This window comes from Argentina anserina, chromosome 1, assembly GCF_933775445.1.
Source record: "Argentina anserina chromosome 1, drPotAnse1.1, whole genome shotgun sequence".
Taxonomy (NCBI): domain Eukaryota; kingdom Viridiplantae; phylum Streptophyta; class Magnoliopsida; order Rosales; family Rosaceae; genus Argentina; species Argentina anserina.
The window spans coordinates 16,751,994-16,764,896 of record NC_065872.1 but is presented as its reverse complement, the minus strand read 5'-3'; the positions used below and the strand labels follow the sequence as shown (position 1 = coordinate 16,764,896).

Below are 12,903 nucleotides of genomic sequence, written 5' to 3'. Positions count from 1 at the left end.
CTTTCCCTTCACTTTACCATGTTCTTTTACCTGTCTAATACTCTACATCCTAAACCCAAGAGGAAAACTGGGAATGATAAATCAATTGAATTAGATTACATGAAGCAATTACATCATGCTATCTCACTGTAAACGATCTTTGTCTACATTAAAACTATGAGATGGTGGAGTCTGGAGAATAGGGAGCCGACTAAAACTATGACCTATTTGACAACTTTGCACACACTGCACTCAAAATTTTGAATGGAAATCTGGGAAAGAATCACTCCAAAAAAATCGTTTTCTTTTCATTCTGCGTGCATGGCTGATTTTACAGTCCCGAGCGCATGTCCCCGGTCTGAGGCTGGAGAATGTCATCAAACTGGGGAGGAGCTTTCCCGCACTAGTCATAAGATGTAACTAAAGGGTGAATAGCTTAAGCCATATTCTGCTACTTGAAATAGTCTTGCCGAAGTACTGTGATGAAATTTGGGTTTGAACCCTCTTCATCCTTCTGCTTCCATTCTCCGTTGCTTTGGATGTACCATGATACTTTAGGAGATAATGGTGTATACAGATCTGCATATATAGAAATCATCAGGAGTCTGAGCATATTCACAAAACTGCATGCATGCAACTAAACATGAAATTGCAAACATTAGTGCCCAAAGTACAGATTTAAAATTTTTGTGATCACAACACAATCCCGCCAAGCATCCAGTAAATCAACATGTAGTTGCATTAATGTGCATTGATGCTCAATATATAAAATAAATGTAATATAGAGTCTGACTACTAAACCGTCAGATTCAACATTCTTCTTCTCCTTGAAGTTTGCTCTTAATTGAACAACTAAATATTACTATGGGTCATCTAGAGTAAAGAATTAATGTTTAAATTAGATGCTCTGATCGATCCAGGAACATATATCTCAAGTCAACCAATAGATACTGCCATTTTGTGATACAGAAAAGGGAATAGTACGCACTGTTGACCAATGGACCTGTGATATACTGGTATATAGCCCTTGCAAACACAAGTTAAAATATCAAGTTTGATAATACAGTGAGCATATAGCCCTTGCAAACACAAGTTAAAATATCAAGTTTGATAATACAGTGAGCAGTAGCATTCATAGTGATCTCGTGACTGAGAATAAAAAATTGGGTTGGAGACCGGTCCTATCGGTTGGGCAAGCACGTAACAATAGAATACCTACTAACTATTAAGTCTTTCCATCTATCAGCTACAGCGCTTGGGTTGGTACTCAAGCTAATCTAGAACTAATTTAAGCCCTTAATTTAAAATGCCAGGAATTGAAATAAGGCAAGGGAGAGAAGTGTCCATGTTATATAGCCCTTTTATTTTGACAAGCAAACGAGGATCAATAAAGCCTATGCACGTACAGCCTTATTTATAAAATAAAGGTTGTTTCCACTTTTAAAAGCACATATAAAGTTTAAACTGGAATGAGCCTGGTACACCAGATACAAACCTGTAAGTAAAGGTGGATCCGGTTCTCTTGTGCTATGCAATATAGCAGTCCCAGATAAAACAGTGATGAATCCACAAAGTTCTGAGGCTATGCTGCTCGCACTTTGACCAGAATAATCCTACCACAAAAAAACAAATGTTAGATTTCTGACACCTAACACAAAAACATTCTGTTCAGGTGGAAATACCTTAAACATTATTCCGCTTGCAAGTATTGTGAAAGATGTAAACATAGCATAATAGATGGGAGAAACAATTGCGGTGTTGAAAGTGTCCAATGCCTGCAACAGCACCCAAAGTCAGAAACCAGCACCACATTCACACATTTCTTGAAACATATCTGAAGCAAAGCAAAGTAAGCAATCTGCAACAGCAATGTTCAGAAGTGGACAAGCAACAGAAAAAAACTAAAACCCTATCAAAACCCTTCACTTTATATAAAATATTAGAAGAGCCCATTTCAGTGCACTAGGAAAACCAGGTCGCTCTATTTAACACTTAATAATAGCAAAAAGGAGAAGGGCGGTGGGGCAACATTGGCCGCTCTAAGCCAGGTCAAATCAAGGAACAATACAACAAGGGGTGTTCCACTCTGAGATATCATTACGTGGACGTACAATTCTGATACACTCTACTCAGCCTAACAACCTTACAATGATTGTCTAGAGTGCGGTGAATATTGAAGGGTATATATACCAAGAAATCCCCCAAACCGATTGGGCAGATCCAGGTTGGACCTCCTGTCAAGCCCTGGAACCTTTAGGAGGAAGGAAACTCCATAAAAATAGCTAGATAGGTTCCTTGAATGGGCTCGAACCCATATGGGACCAATGGGAGTAACCGTGTGCCTCACTATGAGTGAAAACATATCTTAGGCTCACTTAATCTCCACGGTGACTTTCCATCGTCAACATGTTTTGACAGATATTTGAATTTTGATTTTTTGTGAAATCCAATCTGATATAAAGAAAACTAAACGCGGATAAAATTTAATATAATTTTGGTCCAACAGCTCTTTTCATAAATTGATCCTGCAGCATACATGTTTTCTGTTGTTTAGTCAAACAGGCATGTTAAATAGCTTCATAAGTGTGCGACAGCTTGGGATATAGAAATGCATTTGAAACATTTACAATCTGTGAGACAGTGCCCCTGCAACCTAAAGATTTCCCGCTTTGCACCCCCCCCCCCCCCCCAAAAAAAAAATTGCAAAAAGAAGAGAGAAACAATTCAATTTTCCTTCCATCAAGGTACTCCACTCTTTCTCCTACACCTTATAAAAGCACCTATAAACCTGTTTATACAGTTGATTAGAACAGGATGCTGCACCAAAATATGCATGAATGTGAGGTCTCTTTCCCCATCCCGCATCACTTCTTCACCTTAGATTTGAAAAATGATCATAAACTAAACTACTACAGTAAAGAGGAAATAGGCTCACCAAAATTCTTTCCTTATCCTGGTTAACTCTTATCTGATCTACACGGAAACGAACTACTAAATTTTATATGCCACTAATTACTATTTCTTAGATTTTTAAAACAAAAGGGTTCAGGATAAAGAGTTCAGAGGATAAATAAGAGGCTAATATTTAGCATTATATAATGCAGAAGTTGTCCTGTGAATATAGTGTATAACAAGATACTAACCATGTTTAGATAATTTAATTGAGTGATGATACATGTAACGCAAACCATTGCGAAGATCCACGTTTGGAAGTATATTGCCTGGTTTGCACCCTCTATTGTGAGTTTTATTGCTATACCAATTGCTTTTACGCTCATGACCTGCAGTTTGCAAAGATATTAACCATAATGTGTTACTTCAAAAATGATGTATGAAAATTGCAAGTACAATTTAGAGAAACAATGATATTGTTACACAAAGTTGGATGAAACAGTAGCAAAACTTACGGTCAATGATCCAATAATTGAGCAAATTCCTATATAAATCAGTATATTGGTTTGGCCATAGCGGGGAGAACAATACAAGATGAGGACCAGCGTTACAGCTATCACTGAGGCTGTATACAAAAGAAAAGCTGAAAACAGACAACCATACCAATTAGAAAATGAATTAGTCGAAGAAGAGGGGTTACTGGTTATTGAACTGGTAAAATCTTACCTGGTTGTATTGCTAAATCCCAGATTTCTTGTACGGAAGTGAGAGTCTGTTCTTCAGGTGCATGAAGTACAATCACCACCGAACCCACAATGCACAAAAGGCAGCCCAATATTCCCATTTTCTGGAGTTTTTCCTTCAATATAAAATGTGCCAACACCGCACTATCCAAACACACTTCACCATGTCAGAAACATGTACCAAGGGCAGAAATATAGGAGATTGAAACAAACTAAATGACACACACTAGATAGTTCAAGTCCAATGTACCTAACAATGATACTCAATGCACCAAGCGGCGTCACAAGCCCGGCGGGGGCATATATGTATGCTACAAAATTTGATATCTCTCCAACAACCACTGTCAATTGTCCAAAACCCAATTCATGATCAGCAGATGAAATAAAGAGAGAACAAACTCCCAACTAAAACCAACTCTTTATCAATAAAAATAAAAGATAAAAACACTAATTAAGTTAAACTTACTTGTAATCATTCCTATCCACCACAGAGGCTCTAGCAGATACCCATATCCTCCAGAACCTTAAAACCCAAATCAGAAAATCAAAAACACAAATTAAAAAAAAACAAAATTTAATTTAATCAAACAAAAAAAAAAACTTGACGATTGAAAATGATGAGAAGAAGAAAAAGAAGCATACTGGCACGGGTGCCATTGTTGCCGGCGCGGCGGAGGCCCTTCTTCTTGATGATGAAGCTGGAGCCGATAAAGGCGCTGGACACCACCGCCAATATGAAACCTTTCAAATTGCTCGATGACATTTTACCATTTACACGATACCAACAAGAACGAAGATGATGATGATGATGTTGACGTGAGAATGGGACTCATTCTACAACGTCCAAGAATGCGGAGGAAAAAGCCCAGAAAGAAATCAGAAATGGGAATTCTTCAGATTCAGTAGGGGAGGAAGTAGCGTCTGTGTTTGACCAGTTGGACGACGACCTATAATATTTAAAAGTTTGGGTCTTTTTTTGTTTTCTGGAACCAAAAAAAGGAGAGACAAGGAAATCAAAAATGGAGGAAGCCGAGAAAGGGAAGTGGCCAGTGGGGCGTTAATTCTTACCTGCCGGTCTCTGCTTTCCTTTTCTTTCCTGCGCCAAGTGTTGGCCAATCAGCTCATTTTGTTCTTTTCTTTAGATTTTATTGGTCAGCTCATTTGTTAATTTTTTTTTCTTAGATTTTATGGTTGATGTAACTAAATCATTCATTTGTAGATGAGTATAGTTGTTGTGATCTACGAAGCACGGAAGCTTCACCAGACTTCTGATTCCCACTCCGGAATCGGAATCGGAAGCGGAAGCGCGAGGAAGCGTACGGAAGCGCGTTGGAAGCGCGTTGGAAGCGCGATTCCGGAAAAGTTGTTTTTGGGAGCGCCTCGGAAGCGCACGTTTCCAATTTGGAAGCGCACGTTTCCAATTTGGAAGCGTGTTATTGCAATTAAAGAGGAAGCGTGAGGATAGTTTAGTAATTTTTTCTCACTTAATTTCCAAACCCTACAATTCAACAACAAAACTAGACAGCCAATTTACCCAAATCCTATCAATGATCCACCAAAACCGAAGAACAATCTGCCATCAATCTTGAAGAATTTCTTTATGAAGGTATGCTAGTCATTGTTTCTCATAATGTTGTTTTCTGGACACTTTCTGCTTAGAATGATCTACAAACTTCAATACTGATGCGATTTTTCTGATTTTTTTACATGTTTTAGACGAGACAAGGACGAACAAGGTTGCTGAACAATGTTTTTCGATTAGAGACTCCGATCAAGATGTTTCGAGGCTTGGAAGCTGACTGACGTGCAAAAGACTGAGGTACTAGTGATTTTTTGGTCTGTTTTCGTATTGTAAAAGATGAAATGTGGGTTTAGTTATGTTGTAAGAAAGCAATAGATTACCCAGTTAAGATGGCTTCCCCCAAAATAAGGCTGGCAGCTTTAGCCAGTCATTGTTTCTCTTTGTAGTTCTTAAATTCACATAATGTTGTTTTCTGGGAAGTTTCTGCTTAGAATGATCTACAAACTTCAATACTGATGCGATTGTGCTGATATTTTGACATGTTTTAAACGAGACAAGGACGAACAAGTTTTTTGAACAATGTTTTTCGATTAGAGACTCCGATCAAGGTGTTTTGAGGCTTGCAATCTGACTGACGTGCAAAATACTGAGGTACTAGTGATTTTTTTGTCTGTTTTCTAGTGATGTTTAACTGTTGAAGTACTAATTAGGTATTGATAAAGATGAAATGTGGGTTTAGTTATGTTGTAAGAAAGCAATAGATTACCCAGTTAAGATGGCTTCCCCCAAAATAAGGCTGAGCAGTTTTAGCTAGTCATTGTTTCACTTTCTAGTTCTTAAATTCACATAATATTGTTTTCTGGGCAGTTTCTGCTTAGAATGATCTACAAACTTCAATACTGATGCGATTGTGCTGATATTTTGACATGTTTTAGACGAGACAAGGGTGAACAAGTTTTCTAAACAATGTTTTTCAATTAGAGACTCCGATCAAGGTGTTTTGAGGCTTGCAATTGGACTGACGTGCAAAAGACTGAGGTACTAGTGATGTTTTTGGTCTGTTTTGATATTGTTAGTTTGAAATGAGAGGTTTGTGTCACTAGAAATGAATCTTGTTTCTTTGCTAACTCTATAGTACTGAGCATTGGGTTAAATAGTTTAATAAATTTACTTGAAAATTGGGTGGTTACAAAGACGGTCCGGAGCAAATGTGGGATATTGGAGGTGATCAATTTGATTCATTGGATGAGACTAATCTTGGGGGGCTTGAGTTTGAGGATCTATCTCTTGATAAACATGAGTTGGAGGCCGTTTTGTTTGCTGGTGTTGAGGACAATGAGAATGAAGATGATGTCCCTAATTTTTTAGTATAATTGTCTTAAATTATATTTGTGTTGTTTAAGATTAAATTATTTGCATTTAAGTTGTATGAGAGTATATGAGACTATTTCAATCTTGAACATAAAAGTATTGACATAATAACTTTGAATTTATTGTGATATTTCATATTTGTTAAATATATATTATATATATATATTATTTTATTTAAACGCTTCCAATACGCATCCGCTTCCAAACTAAATCGAAAAAAAACACTTCCGCGTTTCCAAACGCTTCGCTTCCACGTACCCGTACCCGATTCCATGCAGCTTAGGTTGTGATTGCTTCTCGAATCTTTGATTAAATGAAAATGGTTTATTACGAGATATATAAGAGTATTAACTCTTAACTAGATCGACTAATGAAGACTATTGCAGCTTTTTGAAAATTTCTAACGTATTACGTGTTGAAGTCTGAAAAATTATTATATATATCTGTTACATATCTTACGTGACGTACTTTATTAATATTATTGGTCTATTTTTTACTGTGATTATTTCTAATTGGTTCTTATATGTAAATAATTTTTTTTTCATTTTCACCGCGTGCATGTTAATTATATCATGACGTAATATGATTAGTTAGAGATATATCACATGACAGTGTCACACGTGAAGTGGCAGTTACACAAAATAATTACTCTGAAGTGTGAGGACATAAGGTTGGATTACAAGCTGTTTCGCCAATCAATTGTCTAGTATCATAAGTCCTGATTGATTGCGCCAACAAGGATATCCAAACCTTGGCTAGCATTGAGTTCCAATGTCACAACCCCAAAATTTCGAGCATGAAACTCTAATTTCGAAGTCATGAAAAACTCTAAAACAATCTCAATAAATCGAAATCATTTTAATGTTACAGTGGATCATTTCTGAGTTCAAAATATAACTCAGTCAAACCGATTATTTCAAACCAAATTTATAATTCGACATTATAACAAATGGAAATGTATAAATCCTCACAAAATCCTCACAACAATCCACATACAATTCTCACCACAAGATGGAAAATAAACGACTTCGAATCTTCAGAGTTGTACTTCGATTACCACTAATCGACACATGCGGAATTATCCCCTACACCATCGAATAGGTGCACCGGGATTGTAAACACAAACCCGGTAAGCTTTGCAGCTCGTATGAGTAAAATAACAAATACAACTCGTATATCAATATATACGAAACATTACAAAAATCAATTATAAATGCACTCATGAGTCAATGGACGGCCCATCTGGTTGTCCCAAAAATATGAAAATGAAAGTGCTCATGAGAAATTGGGCAACCCCTTTGTTTACCCAAATGCATTTATAACACGGGTACTCATGAGCGCTGGTACACCTCTGTTACCCCTCATGTAGTACACCGCCGACATTGGGCAACCTCCTGCTACCCAACATCCAAAAATATGAGTACTCATGAGCCGATAACCCATATGTTACCTCACATGCAGTACTCCGGCAGACAGACTAGAGCTCTAACTGTATCGTAACTTTCGCCCGGCCAAATGCTAGGTTCCGACATGTCAAACACGTCCGAAGACAAAACTCGTCCGAAGACATCAATCACGTCCGAAGACAAAACTCGTCCGAAGACATCTATCACGTCCGAAGACAAAACTCGTCCGAAGACATATATCACGTCCGAAGACAAAAACTCGTCCGAAGACAAAACACGTCCGAAGACATCACACGTCCGTAGACAAAATCACGTCCGAAGACAAAACACGTCTGAAGACAAATCACGTCCGAAGACAAAACACGTCTGAAGACATCTCACGTCCGTAGACAAATCACGTCCGAAGACAAATCACGTCCGAAGACAAAATCTCGTCTGAAGACAAAACATTTTAACAAAACTCAATGTTAAAACCACGTACAATAATCATCTCATTATATTGTACAAATTGCATCAACATGCTCAATATTTAATCTCATCATTAAAATGACATATTCACAATGAAATCATAACAGTATATAATATAACAAACTATATATATGTACATATTTACCATTTATACAAATATATATATATTCCATTATATCATATACATGTCATATTTCATTCTTTAAAATTCTGCATAATCTTGAATCTTCGCAAGGGTAGATTCGTAAGTATGTGAGATTTTACTCACCTTCTTTCCTGCGTACAACTTCCACGACACTGAAAGTAATTTCCTCACTCGTTTCGTCAATCACCTAATAGCATGATAAATGCTTAGAAAATGATACGTAAAATATCAGGTGACGATTTCAGTACAACTAAATGTTGTTCATAAAACATTGTTCACAGAACACTATTCATGTTTTTACTAATAACTGTTTCAATGTACTGTTTTTACTTAAACACTGTTCACAATTACCGCTTTTACCAAAAAACTGTTCAGAGTACTGTTTACTGAAACACTTTTTACAGTTACTGTGTTACACTGACATTGTTCACAGGTACTGTATTACCAAACAATGTTCATAAAAGTTGTCGTGCATGATGCCCACGCAAACACCTTATTTGTAACAGCAACACGATAAAAATCTTAACTCACTGAGTCCACGACCACAACAGAACACCACCTTGGTCTAAGAATTACTCTCGAACGGTCCACCATATAATCGACTAATATACGCACGAGGTAGTAGAGAACCTCTACCGCCACCATAAGAGGGACGCATCACACATCCTACCACCCTCACCAAAACTTATCGTCGGAAATTAATTACAGCTATCTGCTTCTATGAGTGGTATGCCACAATTTGCAGGTCAAACAAAGAAGATATTTATCTCCCGATACTGGGACATGAAAATTAGATGGATTTTACAACGCAAATTCCAACACGACCACAACTGAGATATACTTTATCCCTGGTTCAGACATGCCTCAAATGCATGACACATGGCCCCACACAAATGCTCCAGTGGCATCATCTGAAGTATTGGTTTCCCCACAGTTGTAGTACTAATAAGTTCAGTAATCACTTCAACAGAATCCTGATATTGGGTCCACCATCTCCTCCAGACTAACCCAAAATTGTCGCTGCACCACCACTCTACATAGTTGTTTCTTTAATTTCATCAAGAACCCTCATGGCCACCTAATTATTTTGAGAATCCAAATGCTCCTGCTCAATTACCAACGCATTCGGCCAAAATAACTGCTCTGCAAGCAGCAATTAAAGAATCACTCTCTTATCGTAAAATTTATCCCTTGTTGAACTCTTTAGTTAACATCTCCTTATCCAACAATAAACGACTTGATGGATGGAGAGAAAAGAGCCTCTGAGTCTCCAACACTAAACATCACTTGCACTTGAAAAAAGAATTCGGTCCTCAACTGCTCCTTACTAGTGTTAGAAGGTGCTTGTCACGAAAAATTTGTTAAAACACCACTAAGATAAGGTCATCTCATCCTTACCTTTCATAGAATTAAATCACCACCATTGCGTCTCATTTGGATTTGTGGCATAGCTAAGTTCCAATTCTCAACACCAGACAAATGATTAATTCATGAAAGATCAGCGTTCTCAATTAAATGGTCATCTAGCAAATAATTAAATCATGATGCCATAAATAAACAATGTGTAACATCAATTGTCTGTGGCCCAACCAAAACAAGTTGAAACGCAACAACGACATAAATAAACAATGTTCACAGTACTATTCATGCGGCGCCACTGTTCGCCGACCGCCACCAATGACCACCAAATTTCACCACCACAATCGAAATGACATTCCTAACAACTTCCTAGTTCACCAGAATCTTAATTTAACAAGAACCGAAAAGCCCCAATTTAAAAACTTAAATTTTTTTTCTTCGATTCTCCTAACATATAACGTTTTGACTTAAATCCTTTGGAGGGTTTGTAGTATGGAAGAAGACCTTCAAAATGGGACAAGAATCTTACCGATTGGTTGCCGGAGGAGGGAGATCCGACGAGTTGAAGTTCGGCGAAATATGCTTATCAAAAGGCAAGAAGCCTCTAGCAAAAGAAAAGCAACTTATCAATCTAATTTATGGAGCACTTATGTACTATTAGTTGTCTAAGACCTTAATTGGTGTATACCTAGAAATTTTTAAAAATTGAAAAGAATGGATGTAGCTAGTCTCATGCCAAACCAACAAGATAAGTACTGATGCACTGATCGATGCCCGACTGTTTCTCCTTTTTATCACTACCGAAAGGTTTGTTTCTACTTCCAATTGTGGGATTTGTGGCTTAGCTACCAGATGAGAGCATGGAGCGTCACTGTTACCATTGTCCCCCAATTAATTACAGAGATTCAGGATAGGGGATAGACTGAGAAGTTGAACTTCTGGCATATCTATCTCAGTTCTCTGGTGTTCAACATCATTATGTGAGTGAAGTCAGCCAATGTTTTGAAGGCTTGTGCTAGCGAAATTGTGCCTGAGGTAGTCCTGCAACAAACGCTCAGGTAGCCGGCAAGACATAACCAAGCATACTGTCATAAATAGTTTATCTAGAGAAGAAAACTTAAAGCAGTCTAAAAACATCACTCACAGGGAAATGTCTAACAGTCCCAGCTATTTCAAATTCGAGAGCTTATTATGTATACGGGCCGTGTATATACATGGGTCAAATATAATTGCATGCGTTGTATGTGAGAGTGGTGCTGCAAACATGACGGGCATAATTGGCATAGACTACGGCCTCGGCTCTATCCTACCCCCACCCCCACGCCCTCGCCGTCATCCCTGCCACACCTGGCCTCCGGAAACAATCACAATTCGAAGCTCGTTTGAGCTACAGTAAGAATTACGTGATCGCTAGATAAGCTTGAAGTCTCATTGAGATTGGGTTTGAAGATGGAGTCATCTGAGTTTTCGTCTGTATAAATGGAGATCCATTCTTATTTGCTTAAGCATTTATCTGCTTCTGGGTAATGAAGCTCGAGCTAGGCATATTTGATTTTGATTGGGTCTTTGTAAACTATCATTGGCATATTCGGTTTGGAAGTTTGGCGACTGCAAAGACCATGTACAAGACTTCTATCTCTTTTTATTGTACCTCCTTGATTCATCAAACCCATACGCAGCAAACCCAGATGCAGCTCTGGCAAACCAGGGAACCCAGAAGACTTACGCGACTGCATACAGAAGTTAGCGTTTGATCTCAATCGTCTGAAAATTTTCTCAACGTATCAAATTGAACGGTCAAGATAAGCCGCACATATACACGGCCCGTGCATACAATAAGTTTCGTTCAAATTCTTGCAAGGGAACATAGAATAAGAAAGTACTAAGTTTTAGTAAGATTATACCTTCAATACAAGTTTGTGCAAATAAGGAGATGCCCTCATGAAAGATGCCAATAGAATAAGACAACAATCGTCGTGTTCCTTCAGTAGTATTTCCAAATGCTTGAGATTAATTTGCATAGGTAGGCAATACATGTTTCTCATAGTTTAGCTGAAAACCAAACAAAGAGCTAATTAAGGCGCAAACAGAATCCACCAGAAGGAATTAATACCAACACATATAAGTACTTACCGCATAACCCCTCAGTCTGTATACCTCAAGATGATGATGAGAATCACACTGTCTAATTGAAAGTCGGCGGGAAGAAATGGAGAGCTCAACAAGCTGTGGCACATTCCTAAGCAGCAAGTTTATCTCATCACCACCGTACATAAACGAAACAAGATTTGCATCACAAATCTAAACGCTCACAGGACCAGTATGTTTATGTATGTGTAAATATTTCAAGGCAATTGATGGACCGATAAGTTTTAAAGTATCCAACCTAATAGGACGAATCGCTGTTAATAGCCCAAGAACTGGGCAGTGAGACAAGAAGCACTCCAGAACTTGTTCGGTTAGTCCCTTATCAGACATGAAGTCTAGGGCTCTGAGGTAATTCAAGCAAGTGAATGCACTAAAACAACTGTATACACAAGGGTGTAGAATATCAGGTTTAATGCACAAGCCAGAACCTGATCTGTCCACATTAACAACTTTGTGAGTACGGTGAAAATCACCAAAACCCGCCTTAATCTCGTTTCCTCCTCGTTTGGGGAACAGTTTGTTCTTCGCAAGACACAAACACATGTTTTCGACTCTCTTTTCGAAGGCAAATCGAATCCATGTATGAATGGAACTTTCATATTTGGGATCATTGAGATCGACATAAACCCTAAGCAGTTTGATAGTTGGGCCTCTATATATGTTGTTTCACTACTACCCACCCAATCCAGGTACCTATCAAGTTCTGTCTCTATTCTCACCCTTGTGTATGAACGTAGCTGAAGAAGAATATCATGGGGGTGCAAATCGAGAGTGGTGATGAAGCTAAGTCCAGATATAGCGCCATCGAGTAGTTAATACACTGGTAGGTGCTGCTTCCTTTAGGGGCATCAGGGACACTTTCTATACTTA

At 38.1% G+C, this 12,903-nt stretch overlaps 1 protein-coding gene across 1 annotated transcript; it reads right to left on the bottom strand.

Annotated features, from left to right (window-relative positions):
- Window positions 1–16: 16 nt before the first annotated feature.
- On the bottom strand, window positions 17–4,667 carry LOC126805014 (probable magnesium transporter NIPA6). The gene is made up of 9 exons (XM_050532101.1): window positions 4,257–4,667; window positions 4,081–4,137; window positions 3,865–3,955; window positions 3,598–3,758; window positions 3,387–3,514; window positions 3,123–3,260; window positions 1,662–1,754; window positions 1,475–1,592; window positions 17–558 (listed from the first exon to the last, which is right to left on the bottom strand). The coding sequence occupies exons 1-9, from the start codon at window positions 4,375–4,377 to the stop codon at window positions 431–433; spliced, it is 1,035 nt and encodes a 344-aa protein (XP_050388058.1). The 5' UTR covers window positions 4,378–4,667; the 3' UTR covers window positions 17–430.
- Window positions 4,668–12,903: the final 8,236 nt, after the last annotated feature.

What these genes read in the sequence shown, in the direction of transcription:
- LOC126805014 (XM_050532101.1), bottom strand. Translation starts at nt 4,377, where the DNA reads ATGTCATCGAGCAATTTGAAAGGTTTCATATTGGCGGTGGTGTCCAGC. An exon ending in AATTAAATTATCTAAACATG is followed by an intron (nt 1,755 to 3,122) that starts GTTAGTATCTTG and finishes GTGCTGTTGCAG; the next exon opens with GCATTGGACACTTTCAACAC. An exon ending in GGATCCACCTTTACTTACAG is followed by an intron (nt 559 to 1,474) that starts GTTTGTATCTGG and finishes CTATATATGCAG; the next exon opens with ATCTGTATACACCATTATCT.